Here is a 13,961-nt window from a genome sequence, read left to right as displayed (position 1 = left end):
TCCACAGCCCTGTGTCAGCGATACAGTAGCAATGTATGTTCATTTGAGTTTCTAGCTTCCATGTAAGTTAGACGGCACCAACATTTGGTCTAATCATAACTGGTCTGGCAACCCAAAGGCCAGGGTTTTGTTTCCAGATTTGTGTGCATGGTGACTTATGAGCATTAAATACTTAATTTCCTGCATTCTGGTGAATTTTTATGCACTTATTTTTGTTTACCTTTTTCTGAAACAATTTATACTGGAAATATCTTTATCTAAAAAGGAAACATAGATTACAATCCAAATATAAAAAACATAATGGAATATATTGCAGTAAGGCTCTCAGGCATTCTATATGGCTTTTAACTATTTATGCTCCTGTAGATCGACATTTTTTAAATATATCTGAGTCACAACACATGTATCCTAGGCATCATTTACTCTTCCCACTTTTGCTTCTTTTGTTGAGGAAGTAACCTCCTTATATGTGCATATTAAAATTATTCACCTGAATGATACATGAATTCATTTTAATGAATATATAAACCCCTGGACTGTAATATTTCAGATGTGTTTGAGCAAGATTTCTGCTCATGTTCAAAACTTTGTGCACATTCAAAATACAGTATATCTCATCGGTGTTCTCTGAGGTTTGGAGGAGTCATAAAATAAAGTGATAATACAATAAGCTACAAGAATAAAGTCACTATATTTCAGAAAATAATCCACCTGCACCATAGTCTGCTGTGCAGTACGTGATATCTCTGCGGAGACGGTAGATGTCGGACCTCCTGACAGACTCTGGTCTCTGAATGAGACAGTTTAGGGAAGTGGCTGTAGGCTACGCTGCTCTACATCGGAGGTGGAAACACAAAACTACGCAGAAATAGGGACACATCTGCTGCAGCATGTCCACAGCCGAGCGCGTCCATAGTCCTGGATCCTCTGGCAAAAACTGGTCTGCACTGCTCTGCCTACTTTCCAGTTCCTCATCTCTCATTTCCACACTGTGCTCAGAGCTCCCTGCTGTCTTCACTCCCATCATCCTCAATCACATCTTCTCCATCATCTTTCTCTATGAAGGATACATCTGATATTAACCTCTTATCCTAATAACCTAATATAATAAAACACACTAACATGTTAGTGTTACTTAACACCTTTCAGTCAAAATGGCTAAACATGGTTTGCTTTAATTTTGATATAAACTCACCTTGTCTCAAATCCAAATAAGGGGTTGAGGGGTCTGTTGCTACGCCACTCCCTGGTGGGACAGTTTCTGAAACTGAGGGCCATGTGTTCCACAATGTTAACATCTCCTTCTACTGAATCTGACATAACTATAATGTTGACATGATATGTATCTACCGATGAGCTACCAAGCTACCTATGACACTGATTAGCCTATTACTGCTAATTATAGACATTATAGCCTATTCATTTAAAATTAAACATGTTTTAAATGAGGCTATTACAATGGTGTGTTATATGCAAACAGCATTGTTAGTATTTATGTATTTAGCCTTTACCTCAGATTACATGTATAACCAAATAATCAAGTGCATGTTCTGCTCTTTATAAGGGTTGTCTCAGTCCGTTTTTAGCACTAACAGTCACGGAGATATTCAAGCAGTTTAGCACCATGGATTTGGTTTTCTAGTTAGTGCTCACCTTTCTTTGAAAAGAAGTCAGTTACCAATTGTTTCCCCTCATTCTGTTTTCTCTCATCCTCCTGTCTTTCCTTTCTTTTTGGTAGCCTGATTCGGCTTTCTTTGAGAAAGACATTTCTACAGCAGAAGTTTGCGCTCCATCAGATGCTCAACTAACAAACAAAATGCGTGCAGATGGACTAAACCATTTGGCGCATTAGCAAGGGGTGGAGTGGGTGAGACCTTTTTGTATACAAAAAAGTAGTGGGTCAATCAACCAAGTTATTCAGCCAATACACTGAATTTACATTTCATCTGATATGCATTATGAAATGTTATTAGGAAATAAAAATATCCAGGTAAAATCAAATATATTCCAGACTTTTCAAGGGGCCTCTCTCCCCTTGGGCCCTGGTAATCAGTATTGGTTTTATCCCCGGTCCGAGGCCCCTGGTGTCTGTGCCGCTGCTCGTCTCTATTTCTCCAGAGACAGTAGACACTAAGCGACGCACAGGTCTGCTTCAGAGCTCCGTGTGTTTGAGTCTGACCTGAGACGGGAAACGTCGCGTAATGAAAGGTTGCCCAGTAAACGTGTGGCTGAGGGGGCGCCTTAGGATGATCATGTTTAATAAACACGTTTTATGTCGCTTGTCGTTCTAATTCTATTATTAATGGGAAGTAGACCTAAGGGCGACACGGCGCCCCAACACATTTGACGCCCTAGGCAGTCGCCTAGGTCGCCTATATCAATCGCCGGCCCTGCAAGAGCTCCATTGCATGCACAGATCACATGGGTGGTGAATTTGTGAGGAATCTCCCTGTCTATAATATAATATAGCAATGTGCCACCAGGAGGCCTCAGTGAGATGCCTTTCTGCATTCAAAATTAATAAAAGCAAATGGGAACTAAACCACTTTGCTTCTATTTGGACATTAAAATGACAATATTTTTTCATGTTACATTTTGATTGAGTTTGATCTTTCAATGTATTGGTTCAAGTTTAATTTAGTCATATAATTGTTAATATCATATCTATTTAATACTGGCCATTTTCCAGTAAAGTCTATGGTTATAATCTGAGACTTGGAACCAGAAAAGGCTAACGTTAATCTGTTCTGAGCTGCCACAGAGTGGACACCAAGGGTTTGGTATGTTTTGGGATATATGGTTTGGTCTGACATGCTGAGCTGCTGTAAAATGACCAAGGAGCAACATACAAAAAAGAAAGAAAAACAGCTACAGACATGACGTTGAAAAGTCCAGTGTTACTTAACGTTATGCCGTATTTATAGTCTGTAAATTACCTGATTAGAAAAGAGATAGGAACCATTGACCTGACGCAGACAAGAGTCGGAATCTAGACACGGACATAACGGAAGTTTAGACGGTTGCTCTGGGTGAACGAAAGGGAAAACTCGCAGCATCGCGTCAAATAAGAAATAATTATCTCCCCCCTAAACTAACTCAGTTTCCCCCTTTCCCTCAGACATGGCGTCCAATTCTAATATGGATATTGAGGGTGCGACCCAGCATCTCCGGGACATCCTCAAGCTCGACCGTCCCGGGAACATCACCGGTAAGTTGAATCGGTAATGCAAAGCGGCTGAGCTAGCTAGCTAGCTAGTTTAGGCCGCAGAAGCTAAATGAATGCTAGCTAGCTAGCTAGCTAAATTGGTACTTAGCTAACGTGAGTTGGTTTAGCGCGCTGCTGTACTGGAGTAAAGTTAGCTCAACAACAGTTTCACTTACGTTACGTTACGATGTAAATTAATTTACACATCTATTTTTCTCAATAATTTTCGCGGAGCGACGAAATGTGTTCAGGTTTGTCGTAATGTTAGAGCGCTAGCTAGCTAACTGCGTCGGAAAGGGCTTTAGTATTTTATCCTCCCAAGTGTTGGCTAACGTTACGTTACGAGCTAGAAGGGATGCTGTTTTTTTGCAGTCAGACGACGACAAAGCAGAACCAATTATTCTTTACTCAAACTTATCTCTGTAGCACCTGCTCATTTGTGACTTCAAAGCTGTAAATTGTGGTGTGTCTTTATACTGCATCGTTTAGCCAGAATTATTTTACTGCTATCAAGAATTAGCTTGAGCCTCTATAACTGCGTAGAAGGTCAGTGTTTTTGCTTAATTTGGATACACTCATTTCATGTTTGTTTGTGGTTCCCGCAGCCTAGTACCGGGGATACTTGGTCATTTAAAACTCGCACCTGTCAAAATGATCAAGTGACGTTAAGTAACGAAGACACTTAACGTTACTGGCATAAGGAAGAAAAAATAAATCACAGGTTTCATTAAGTGTAGACTCTATCCTGCTCCTGTTCTAACCTCATTTCTTTTGTATTCTAGTATTTTGCTGTATACCGTTATCTGTTTTGGGAAGTACACCATATTTACATAGCTACACATGATTATATAATTTTAGACCGTGGCGAAGCAAAAACTCCCCCAAGCTATATGTAGGTATGGACCAACATTATAGCCTAAGTATAATAAAAAAAAATCGGTTTAAGCCTCTTGGACAGGATTAATATTAAAGGTGACTAATACAAAATTTGCCCCACTCCTGAGCTTATTGTTGTGTGCAACATATTAGCAATGCAGTTTACTGGACGTGGTTATTTAATAGATCTGGATCTTCTGCTGTGAAATATTCAAATTTGGACAGACTGCAAACCACTCTAATGGCTCTTTCTTGATTCCAATAGATCTTTTTCACAATAGACATTTTGATTTGTCGTTACAGGTAAAGAACAGGTGTAATTAATACCATTGGTCATGGCTCTGTTTGACCGAAGTGTCCCAGAAAGTAATGGCTGTGAGCCAGCATGCACATAAGCAGGGCTTTGGAACTGGGAAATGTCAATTGAATGTAGTCATTAATAATGTTAATAGTTCCACCTGCGGTTTTCCTGCTCTGACGTGTCAAAATGTGTGTGAAAAATGTATTATGCTACAGAATGAAGGGGATTAATTGGTGTATGCCAGGGAGAATAATGTGATTAGTGCCATGGTTTTTGTCATGGAAGATCCTTGTTGTATTACAGAACCACCTCCCTCTTTGAGTTAAGTTACTAAGGACAAGGGAAAGTTTGATTTTATTAACCACTTTTCCCTGGGATATTGATATCATCCGAGCGGGGCTTTACAAATACAAGTTGGAAATGATGACTTCCTAATAAGTACAACTAAAGTCAAAATGTACACTTTGAAACGCCAAAAGTTTAATGTTTATTTCTTTAAATCAAATTTGCGTAACATTTTTGATTCTGTATTAGGCTGTGAGCGCTGTCAAAATAATACAGTAAGAGATCTCCAGAATAAACATGAGCTGTTTGCAGGCTTTGAATTCCCCAGCTGGGTTTAATTTACATCTTTGTACAGAGTATCCCAATATAACCCCTGCATTCTATGTCCTTCCTCAGATACACAATCAGGTGATAGTCTGAGAATGCCATCTTTTAATGGAGAGCTGAATGGGTTATTGGGAGCAGCAGGTCTTCTAGGAAGCACTGATCGGTCAACCATGTCAAATTCTACCCGACCCATCTCCACAGACCTCAGCAGCGCTCAGGAGTGTCAGATAATGTGAGTTGGTTTTTACAATCACTTAGGGTCACTTGCACAACTTTGCAGTTTGGCTGACTTTGTCACATGAAGCATAATAGATATGTCTCTACTATTTTTTATTTGATCATTAAAAATGCAGGAGACATTTTTGTAAGCACACACAAATCCATATAGAACTAAGTGTATGTGCTGCAATTTCAGCTGCCTTTCTGGTGACGATGGCTCCACCTGTATCCCCATCACCTCCAACAACGTGGAGATTGTGGCAAGTCAAGACTCCAGCATCAACAGCAAGGCTCGCGGCAGCAACAAGGTAAAAAGCCAAATCATCAGAAACGCAATGGCACTGTCCATTTAAGTGTAGAAATCAGCAAGACTAAAACGGAAATCTATAACACCAACCATGTCAGAGGTGGTTGTGATGACTCACTAGAGACAAGCTAAGGTGCTCAAAAATTCAGATCCCTGAATCCCTAAAAAGGAAATGGCTTAATTGTTTTAAGGAATGTAAATTATCACAGAAGTGAATGTTTATGAGTCTAGTCTTCATTTTGAATGGCATGGCTTTGGCTCTTGAAGACCTTTTGTTCAGAGAGCATTAATTCATTTTGAATAGTGAATTTTTTTTTCTATTCAGGTGAAGATTCAACCCGTTGCCAAGTACGACTGGGAACACAAGTATTATTATGGCAGACTGATAGCCGTGTCCAACTCCTTCCTGGCGTATGCCATCAGAGGTGAGAGCCCTGGAGTGCCTGTTATTTCTCCCTGTTGAGGTCCGGTAGAATGTACCGGATGCACCAGGCCAGCACTAAGGGTTACGATTAAACGTGGGGTATACTCGCCGCAGCCGACCTGTGGCGCGCCAGTGTGACGTCATGGGGAGTGCCGTAACTCTTTATACCCCTGCGTGGTCGGCGCGACACTAGTTGCAGTCTTCTCCTGAACAGAGGTGGCGCAAGTGAGTAAAGGCTACCGACTTTGCTATTTCTACGGACTAGAAGAAGAAGAAAAAGGTAAACAACGGCAGAACTGGCAGCAGCTTTGACGTCAATGATTCGATTTGAATCAAATTTGATTGACCTACTTCTGCTGCCATCAGTATTCTCCTGAAACTATCTCAACTAACACAAAATAATCTGAGTGTCTTTTGTGATATGTCGCATCCTTTTGCGATATGTTAATTGCGCAAGTTGATATCGCGATGACAATAAAAAAAACATATATTGTGCAGCCCCAATCGAATTCTGTGAGTCTGTAGTTGCATAAATCAAAGTGCTGTGATACACCAGGCTCACTGTTTTATCCTTTTCTTTAACATGAACATCTCTTCCCTCAGGAGCCAACAACCATGCAATGATTAGAGTCCTGAGTGTGGGCTTTGCTGAGCGCTCCCTACTGAAGGGCTTCACTGGAGCTGTCACAGATCTGGCTTTTGCCCACCTTGACTCCTCCCTGTTGGGTTGTGTAGATGAAGCGGGCAACCTGATGGTCTGGCAGATCACCTGCACTGGAAGCAAGATACTGTATCCTGACATGGGAGAAATTAAAAAGGAGTGTGTAGGAGGATGTGCAGGTCTATGTATATCTATGGTAGAAGTAGTTTGTGCTTACCTTTTCTGCTGATTATTTCATCTTATTTCTGTGTACCTTTTTAAGTGCAAATAAACACTCACAGCTGCCGAAACGGCCTTGTAATTTTACACAAACCCCTGTGATATTACAACCTGCTTTGGGCGTAGTAATCACAGAAACAAATACTATAAGAACTGGTCTTTTGTCCCATTTTCCTTAACCCATGCTCCCTACAGTGATCAGGTGGTGGTTCATATTCGACGGCCAGAAGACTCCCCACTGAACTCCCACCGTCGCCTCATCTGGTGCCCGTTCATCCAGGATGAAAATGAGGAGAACCAGGATGACACCAGTCAGACCTTAGCCCTGCTTCATGAAGACATGGTATCAGTGTTTTTGGTATCGGAATCATATCAGGAGAGAAATATGTGAACTTTGCATCCCTAATTTTACCCCCCCTCCATCTAGGCTGAGGTGTGGGACCTGGAAGTCTTGAGAGCCAACAACAGCAGTTGGCCTGTCGATATCACAGACCTAAAAGAAGGCCTCATCACAATCAAGGGACATAACCAGGTAGGGGTCAGGGTGAAACAGTAATGCGATAACTCCTGCAGTCTGTTGAATAGTGCTTAACCAGTCAAGTATTCATTCAATACAGTACTTAAATGATGATTTTCTGCTATTGTTTTTCTATGAAATGCATAAAACTATTTTCATAACTAAATTTATATATATATATATATATTTATTTTCATTAGAAGGGAAAAAAAACAACAGTAACAAGAAGTACAAAGTGGTATGCTGTATGGTTTCGAGTTTAACATACTGTACATTCCTTGCTAGGGCTGGATATCATTAAAGAATATTCAATACCAATACTGTCACTTTGATATCGGTTCCTCAACGATTTTTCGATACCAATTTTATAAAACAAAAAGAAATGACAACATTACACATTATGGCACAAATCTTTTAATATTTTTCAGCTCCTACTAAGTGAGCCTCATCTGTGCTGAAAGGGGAACATTTTTTAGCTTAATTTACCTTAACTGAACAGCTTCAGAGTCATTGGAATGGTTACGAGTTGAATGGTGGTCGTCTCACTTCCCCCAGCGCCTTTTTTGGCAAAAAAAAGCAGAAAGCATTGTTGGAAGAACCGAGTAAGAGGAAACGGCAGACTGACCGAGCGAGGAGTCAGACACAAGTAAACATAGGAGCTGCCAAATATTTATTCCGAAGCTGTAGGGGGAGCTCCATAGAGAAACCTGCGAGCAAAAAGCGACACAGAATGGCAAAGAGATGGCCAAAATTGCATAGCGCCCCTTTTAACATAGAGCTTTTCCTGCTTGCCTTTGCAACGTGTGACGTTAGCCACGTGTGACGTTAGCCACACGTTGCCAATCTCAATCTTGGTAGAAGCATGCTGCGTAATGAGATTTACTCCCTAGGTATTGAAATTCGGTATTGAATGGCGAGGCATTTTTTGATGTGCAATGCTTTAGAGCAGGCATGTCCAAAGTACGGCCTGGGGCCAACCATGGCTCACAGTTTGTGAAATACAAGAGTCATATGTTGTAAGCTTAAATGTTATGTTAAAGTATTGCATCACGCATAATAAATCATGTTTAAAATGAACATGGGGTTAAGATATTTATCAACTTCAAGTTTAAGGTAGTCCATACAGTATGTTTGGTTATCTGACTAGGGATGTAAAAGTAAGTCACAATTGTTTTTTAAATTTTTGGGTTTTTTTTTCTTTCTTTTTTCACGCCTGAGTGGAGTTGATTTGGTTACATTGCCATTAAAATTTTTTTTATAATTGTGACAATGAAAAAAATTGTTATAGATTACTGCATTTGTATGTAACTTGTTTAAAAAAAATAAATAAAAAAAGTCAGAAGGGACCTTTGGCCCCCGGGCATCTTCACATTATCAAGTCTGGCACTCTTTAAAAAAAAGTTTGGAAACTCCTTCTTTAGAGGCTATTTGGTCGGTGCCTAAAAAGTATTGAATTCAGTACCCAGCACTACTGATTGGCTATGTTGTTTCATGTCTGCCCTTCCAGCGAGTCAGTGAAGGGGCCCTGTCTCCAGATGGAACCGTGTTAGCCACAGCCAGCCATGATGGATACATCAAGTTCTGGCAGATATACATAGAAGGGGTACAGGACAAGCCAAGGTAAGCAAGGAGTTTTTTTCTTTTCTTCAAATGAACATTGATGTACCGTCTCATTTACTTTTACACTTTATCATGAAATGTAAATGTAATTTCTATTAACCAAAAAATAGCTGAATTTTCCAAAAGCAATAAAACAAAGTCCATGATGTAGTCTGACACTTCTTCTGTGTTTTTCCCACCCACCCACTCTGTGGTTGTGGTTTTCATCCTATCTTCTCTTCACTTTGTCACTTTTCTTTACTTTCTGTTGTCCAGATGTCTTCATGAGTTGCGGCCTCACGGAGGACGTCCCCTCTCTTGTCTTCTTTTCTGTGACAACCACAAAAGACAGGACCCCGAGTTAGTATACACTGGTGCACACACCGCTTTCAGTGAAAATTGTGACGCATATATTCATCCGAGGCTTTTGTTGTTTGAATTTTAGTTTGTTTACATTCTTGTTCTCCTTCTCTCTCTTTGTCACCGCTGGTCCCTTCCACTTGGCTCTTTGTAGGGTTCCTTTCTGGCGGTTCCTGATAACTGGAGCGGATCAGAACCAAGAATTAAAAATGTGGTGCACTGTTTCCTGGACCTGTTTACAGACCATCAGGTTATTTCTTTTCTCCATCATTATAACTTTCAATCCTTTTTATTCACTGTGTAAAAGGCATGACTATATACCAGGGTCTAGATTTTTCACTGCCTGCCACTGCGTGAGGCACGTATTCTTTCTTGTCTGCCACTTTTGAAATATATGCACTAAATTAATGAATACAATTTTGATAATTTAGGAATCATGTAGTGTAAAGAAAAAAGTCATTCAATGTTCATTATATTTACACATAAAACATTAGATGCATGGTATATTCCAGTCTTTAAATTACACAGCGGCATTCGGGGGAGCCCAGTTTTTGGGGTGTGGGAGTGTACTGTATCCTACACAAGCACAGGCATACAGCAATGGACTAAATATACTATCAATACATTTCAATTCATACAGAGAATATTTTGGCCTGGGACAACAAAGAAACATAAAAAGAATGAGGGAGCTGTAATGTATCGAAGCACTACATAATATCACAGGTGACAGTGAATCATCAACCAGTCATTCTGTTAGAATGCCAGGTCGGAACCAGTTGTTTAATCATAGAGAATGATAAAATGATGTCCATCACACTAATTGAGTGCCAAATAGCTAGGCAGTTAGCAAATACGGAGGCCTACAAGAAGACTGTCTCTTAAGTACTATGCCTGTGTTTTATAACTGTTAATTTTCTGTACACTGTGAATCCATAACATGCAAGTGTTATCTCAGTAGCCCATCTACTGTACGCACGGCAACACTGTCATTATCATTAGTCCCCTCTGGACAATATTGATATAAAGGCTTGTCTCGTCTTATTAAACGTCTTCCTGGACGTCTCCCATCAAATAGGTGCTTCAGACCAGTCCAAATTTAGTTCTCTGGTCAAAACATTTTTTTGATGATTATTGCTGCTATCTCAACTAGCTCATCCTGTGAATTTACGTTGTTGTTTAAGAGCAGCAGATTTAAATAGACTTATTGTGGTGTTCTTTCATTTTTTTTAGGTTTTCTCCAGATCTGTTCAACTCATCAGTTCTGCCAAGTCTAAAGGCCAGTCTGGACCTCTCTGCTCAGTATCTCATCCTCACCGACGTACAGAGGAAGGTCAGGGCAATGTTGTCAGCTGTGTGGCTTAACTAATGTTCAGAAATAATTGTCTTAACAAATACTATTGATCAACTGCTTGTGTTATTCCTTAATGGAGATTTACATTTTAACCCTCTCAAATTATTATTTTTTTTTTTTTGCGTTATTATCAGTGTTTATTTTTTGTTTCTCCTGATTGCCAAGACTTGGGAGAACAATTTCAAAGGCCAAAAGTTTTATTCATTATTGTTCTCTCTGTGATTTCAATACATTTCTGTGAGATTCAATGTCAGTTTAGATTTAGTTTTTTCTTTTGTCTTTATAGTTTATACATTCATGGGGCATCACTGCTGCATACATATCCTGATTGCCCAGGTTGTCCTAAAAAGAAAAATAATAAATATGTGCTCATACGGAGGTTACCTGCTGAACACGCTGATGAGCACTGCTCTCCCGCGGAAGCCGGTTCGCCCCGGTGAGTGAACCAACCATTGAGCTAACTAACCCCCATTACCAGCGCTAGCTCTATGGTTGGCACTGTTGCCAGAATTCCTGTTAGCGCACCCTGTTTCAGTGGTAACCTCTGTATGAGCAAAAATTAATAAATGTTAAAACAGAGCACACTCCCTGGGCTAATACAGTACAGCATGCAGTCAGAAGTGATTGCACGTTTGGTTAGCTCTGAGCCATTCCTTTACCTGACTCTTAAAGGTGGCCAAAGTGGGACATTCCCTTATAGTTGGGGGTAGTGTGTTCCATAATGCACTACCTTTTAATAGATAGTGCATTATGGCTAAAAGAAGTTTTTCTAAAAGGAAGCTCACAGTCCCTGTTTACAACAGCTCTAGTAATCCGAGTCTGTCTGTATTTAATAAATTCTAGCAATGGCGGTGGTGCCAAGCCATGCAGTACTTTATAAACTAAGCATATTGAGGAAAATTGTCAAAAGTTAGCAAGTTATATTTCTCTAAGATTTTGCAATGATGGTAAGAAAAAGGTTTTTTATCTAGAGTTTTGAGTGCCTTTTTGTACAAAAGCTCAACTGGTTTTAGGATAGTAGAACCCGATATAGACCAGCTGGTGATGCAATAATTTAGATGTGAAAATATCATTGAGTGCAAGAACATCAGAGCTGGCGTCTCTGACAGAGATCCTCTAATTTGCTTAAAATTACAAAGACTGAATTTAATTCTGTTGGAAATCATTTTAACATGATTTTTGAAAGAAAGTTTGGAATCTATAATCACGCCCAAGTATTTAAACTCATTAACAACTTCCAACTCCTCTGTACCCAAAAACACCCCGGATTGAGAAGGCGTAATGGTAGAAGGCTGCTTCAACAAATATAAACAAACAGTTTTTTTTAGCATTTAAAATAAGACATGATCTATTGAGCCACGGTTTTATATGTGTAAGAGCTGTTGAGAGCACACGTGCTGCCTCCTCAGGATTTTTTTCCTTCAGTAAAAATTACAGCGTCACCGGCGTAAAGCTGAACATCAACATTTAAGCAATATTCAGGTAAATCATTTATATATAATGAAAATAAAATGGGCCCCAGTATGGACCCTTGAGGGACCCCCACTGGACAACCCATGTAGACAGAACTAATCCCGTCCACCACAGTGCATTGCTCTCTGTGAGACCGGTACGAAAGAAACCACTTAATAGCTTGAACCGAAAAGTCAAAACAGGACAGTTTAGTTAGCAGCACACTGTGATTGACGGTGTCGAAAGCTCTTTTTAAATCTAAAAACACTCCACCAACATCCATTTTTGTCTAACTTACATTTGATCTTTTCCATAAATAAAGCCAATGCAGTCTCTGTTGAATGGCGTGTTTGCTTGTCATGTTCAATTGCAAAAGCCGTGTGCAGCCATTCGTGGCCCAGACTCTGAATGCCAATCATACTCTTGTGGGATCTATGTGGAAGCAATCCCAGCCCACACTGAATTGTGGTCAGTATTTCAAGTACAGCGCCTTTAAAAAGTGTTGGACTTGGTGTCTAGACCAAACCATTTTCCTTGCTTCCCACATTACCACTTGGTAATGTGATCCTGTGTCTAGTTTCATACTTTACTGATGTCATTCTTTGCCAGGTTCTGTATGTGATGGAGCTGCGGCAGGATCTGGATAAAGGAAAGGCCAGTTTCACAGCAGTATCAGAGTTCCTGCTGACCCACCCTGTGCTCAGCTTTGGGGTCCGGGATGTCACCCACAGCCGATTGCGACACACAGAGGTCCTCCCTGCAGAGGAGGAGAGTGAGAGTATGACAACAGGTGTGCATGTGCACTCACACACACAAATGCATCACAAAAAGCAAATAACTCTTCAAACACTCCACAACACTTTTAATAATTCCTGTATGTATTTTTCTATCAATATATGGCATGTTCTTAGTCATTTAGTTATTTGAATGTTCATAACACTTTAAAATAAGGCGATTTATTTGCTTTTCAGCTTTTATTGGTGACATTTTGGGAACCCTGGTGAATTAAAAGGGTGCATTAAATATGTAGCAGCATTAACACAGCATTACTTTGTATGTTTGTTTTCTTCCAGAGGGTACTCAAGGACCAACAGAGTCCAAGTCTGGCATCCAAATTAAACTCTACTGTGTTCACACCAAGTAAGTTTCTTCCCACTGTTTGATGTCGGTGTTAAGATCATGTTGGCTTGCGTTAGCATGCAGCATGGTGGCCCAGTGGTTAGCACTGTGGCCTCACACAGAAGGTTCTGTGTTCAAATCCAGGTCGTTCCGGGGCCTTTCTGTGTGGAGTTTGCATGTTCTCCCCATGTTTGCGTGGGTGCTCCAGTTTCCCCCACCATCAAAAACATGTACTAGGTTCTCCAGGCAGTGCCCTTGATCAAGGCACTGCCTCAGATCTGGAGTTGGTGCCCACTGCTTCCTTGAGGGATGGATTAAATGCAGAGAATGAATTTCGCTACGTGTATGTGACAAATAAAGTACCTTTACCTTAAGCTATATGTCCCCAAGGGGCAATATAAAGTCACTGGTTAAAGTCGATAATAGACAAAATTACTAAATGCTAGCTTTTCATTTTTAGCTGTGTTCATACAGTTCAATTGTGTTCAATTTTCTCTGACAGAAAAACTCTCGATAGGGAGCGCTTAATCCCAGCTCTTCGAATTACTACCTGTGGGTTTTGTTTCTATGACAGTGCTAATTAACGTTAGCTAGGTATTTAAGTCTATGCTATGTTAACGGGGTTGATTACCCAGCTCACAACACGTACACTTTTCTAAAAAGTTGAGAGATTCTCAATTAGAAGCACTCGGAGTGTGCTCTTAAAAAAAAAAAGCTGGGTTCAGCGCTTTTTCTTCAC

The 13,961-nt window shown here is 40.2% G+C and overlaps 1 protein-coding gene across 3 annotated transcripts in view; it reads left to right on the top strand.

Annotated features, from left to right (window-relative positions):
- The first annotated feature begins 2,778 nt into the window (after nucleotides 1–2,778).
- The window catches only part of edc4 (enhancer of mRNA decapping 4), a 38,441-nt gene continuing 27,258 nt past the window's right edge, over nucleotides 2,779–13,961 (top strand). For 2 of the 3 annotated variants that reach the window (XM_028585695.1, XM_028585694.1), the window contains exons 1-13: nucleotides 2,779–3,208; nucleotides 5,064–5,226; nucleotides 5,410–5,521; nucleotides 5,846–5,945; nucleotides 6,548–6,734; nucleotides 7,020–7,167; nucleotides 7,252–7,356; nucleotides 8,849–8,961; nucleotides 9,217–9,300; nucleotides 9,455–9,550; nucleotides 10,531–10,630; nucleotides 12,713–12,893; nucleotides 13,177–13,243. In XM_028585695.1, the coding sequence (XP_028441496.1) occupies nucleotides 3,121–3,208; nucleotides 5,064–5,226; nucleotides 5,410–5,521; nucleotides 5,846–5,945; nucleotides 6,548–6,734; nucleotides 7,020–7,167; nucleotides 7,252–7,356; nucleotides 8,849–8,961; nucleotides 9,217–9,300; nucleotides 9,455–9,550; nucleotides 10,531–10,630; nucleotides 12,713–12,893; nucleotides 13,177–13,243 (1,544 nt within the window). In that variant the 5' untranslated portion in view covers nucleotides 2,779–3,120. The remainder of the gene's footprint in view (nucleotides 3,209–5,063; nucleotides 5,227–5,409; nucleotides 5,522–5,845; nucleotides 5,946–6,547; nucleotides 6,735–7,019; nucleotides 7,168–7,251; nucleotides 7,357–8,848; nucleotides 8,962–9,216; nucleotides 9,301–9,454; nucleotides 9,551–10,530; nucleotides 10,631–12,712; nucleotides 12,894–13,176; nucleotides 13,244–13,961) is intronic. The other variant, XM_028585696.1, reaches the window with a different exon arrangement.

Source organism: Perca flavescens, chromosome 8, assembly GCF_004354835.1.
Source record: "Perca flavescens isolate YP-PL-M2 chromosome 8, PFLA_1.0, whole genome shotgun sequence".
NCBI lineage: Eukaryota > Metazoa > Chordata > Actinopteri > Perciformes > Percidae > Perca > Perca flavescens.
Note: the sequence above shows the minus strand (reverse complement) of the source record. Positions and strands in the feature narration are given on the sequence as shown.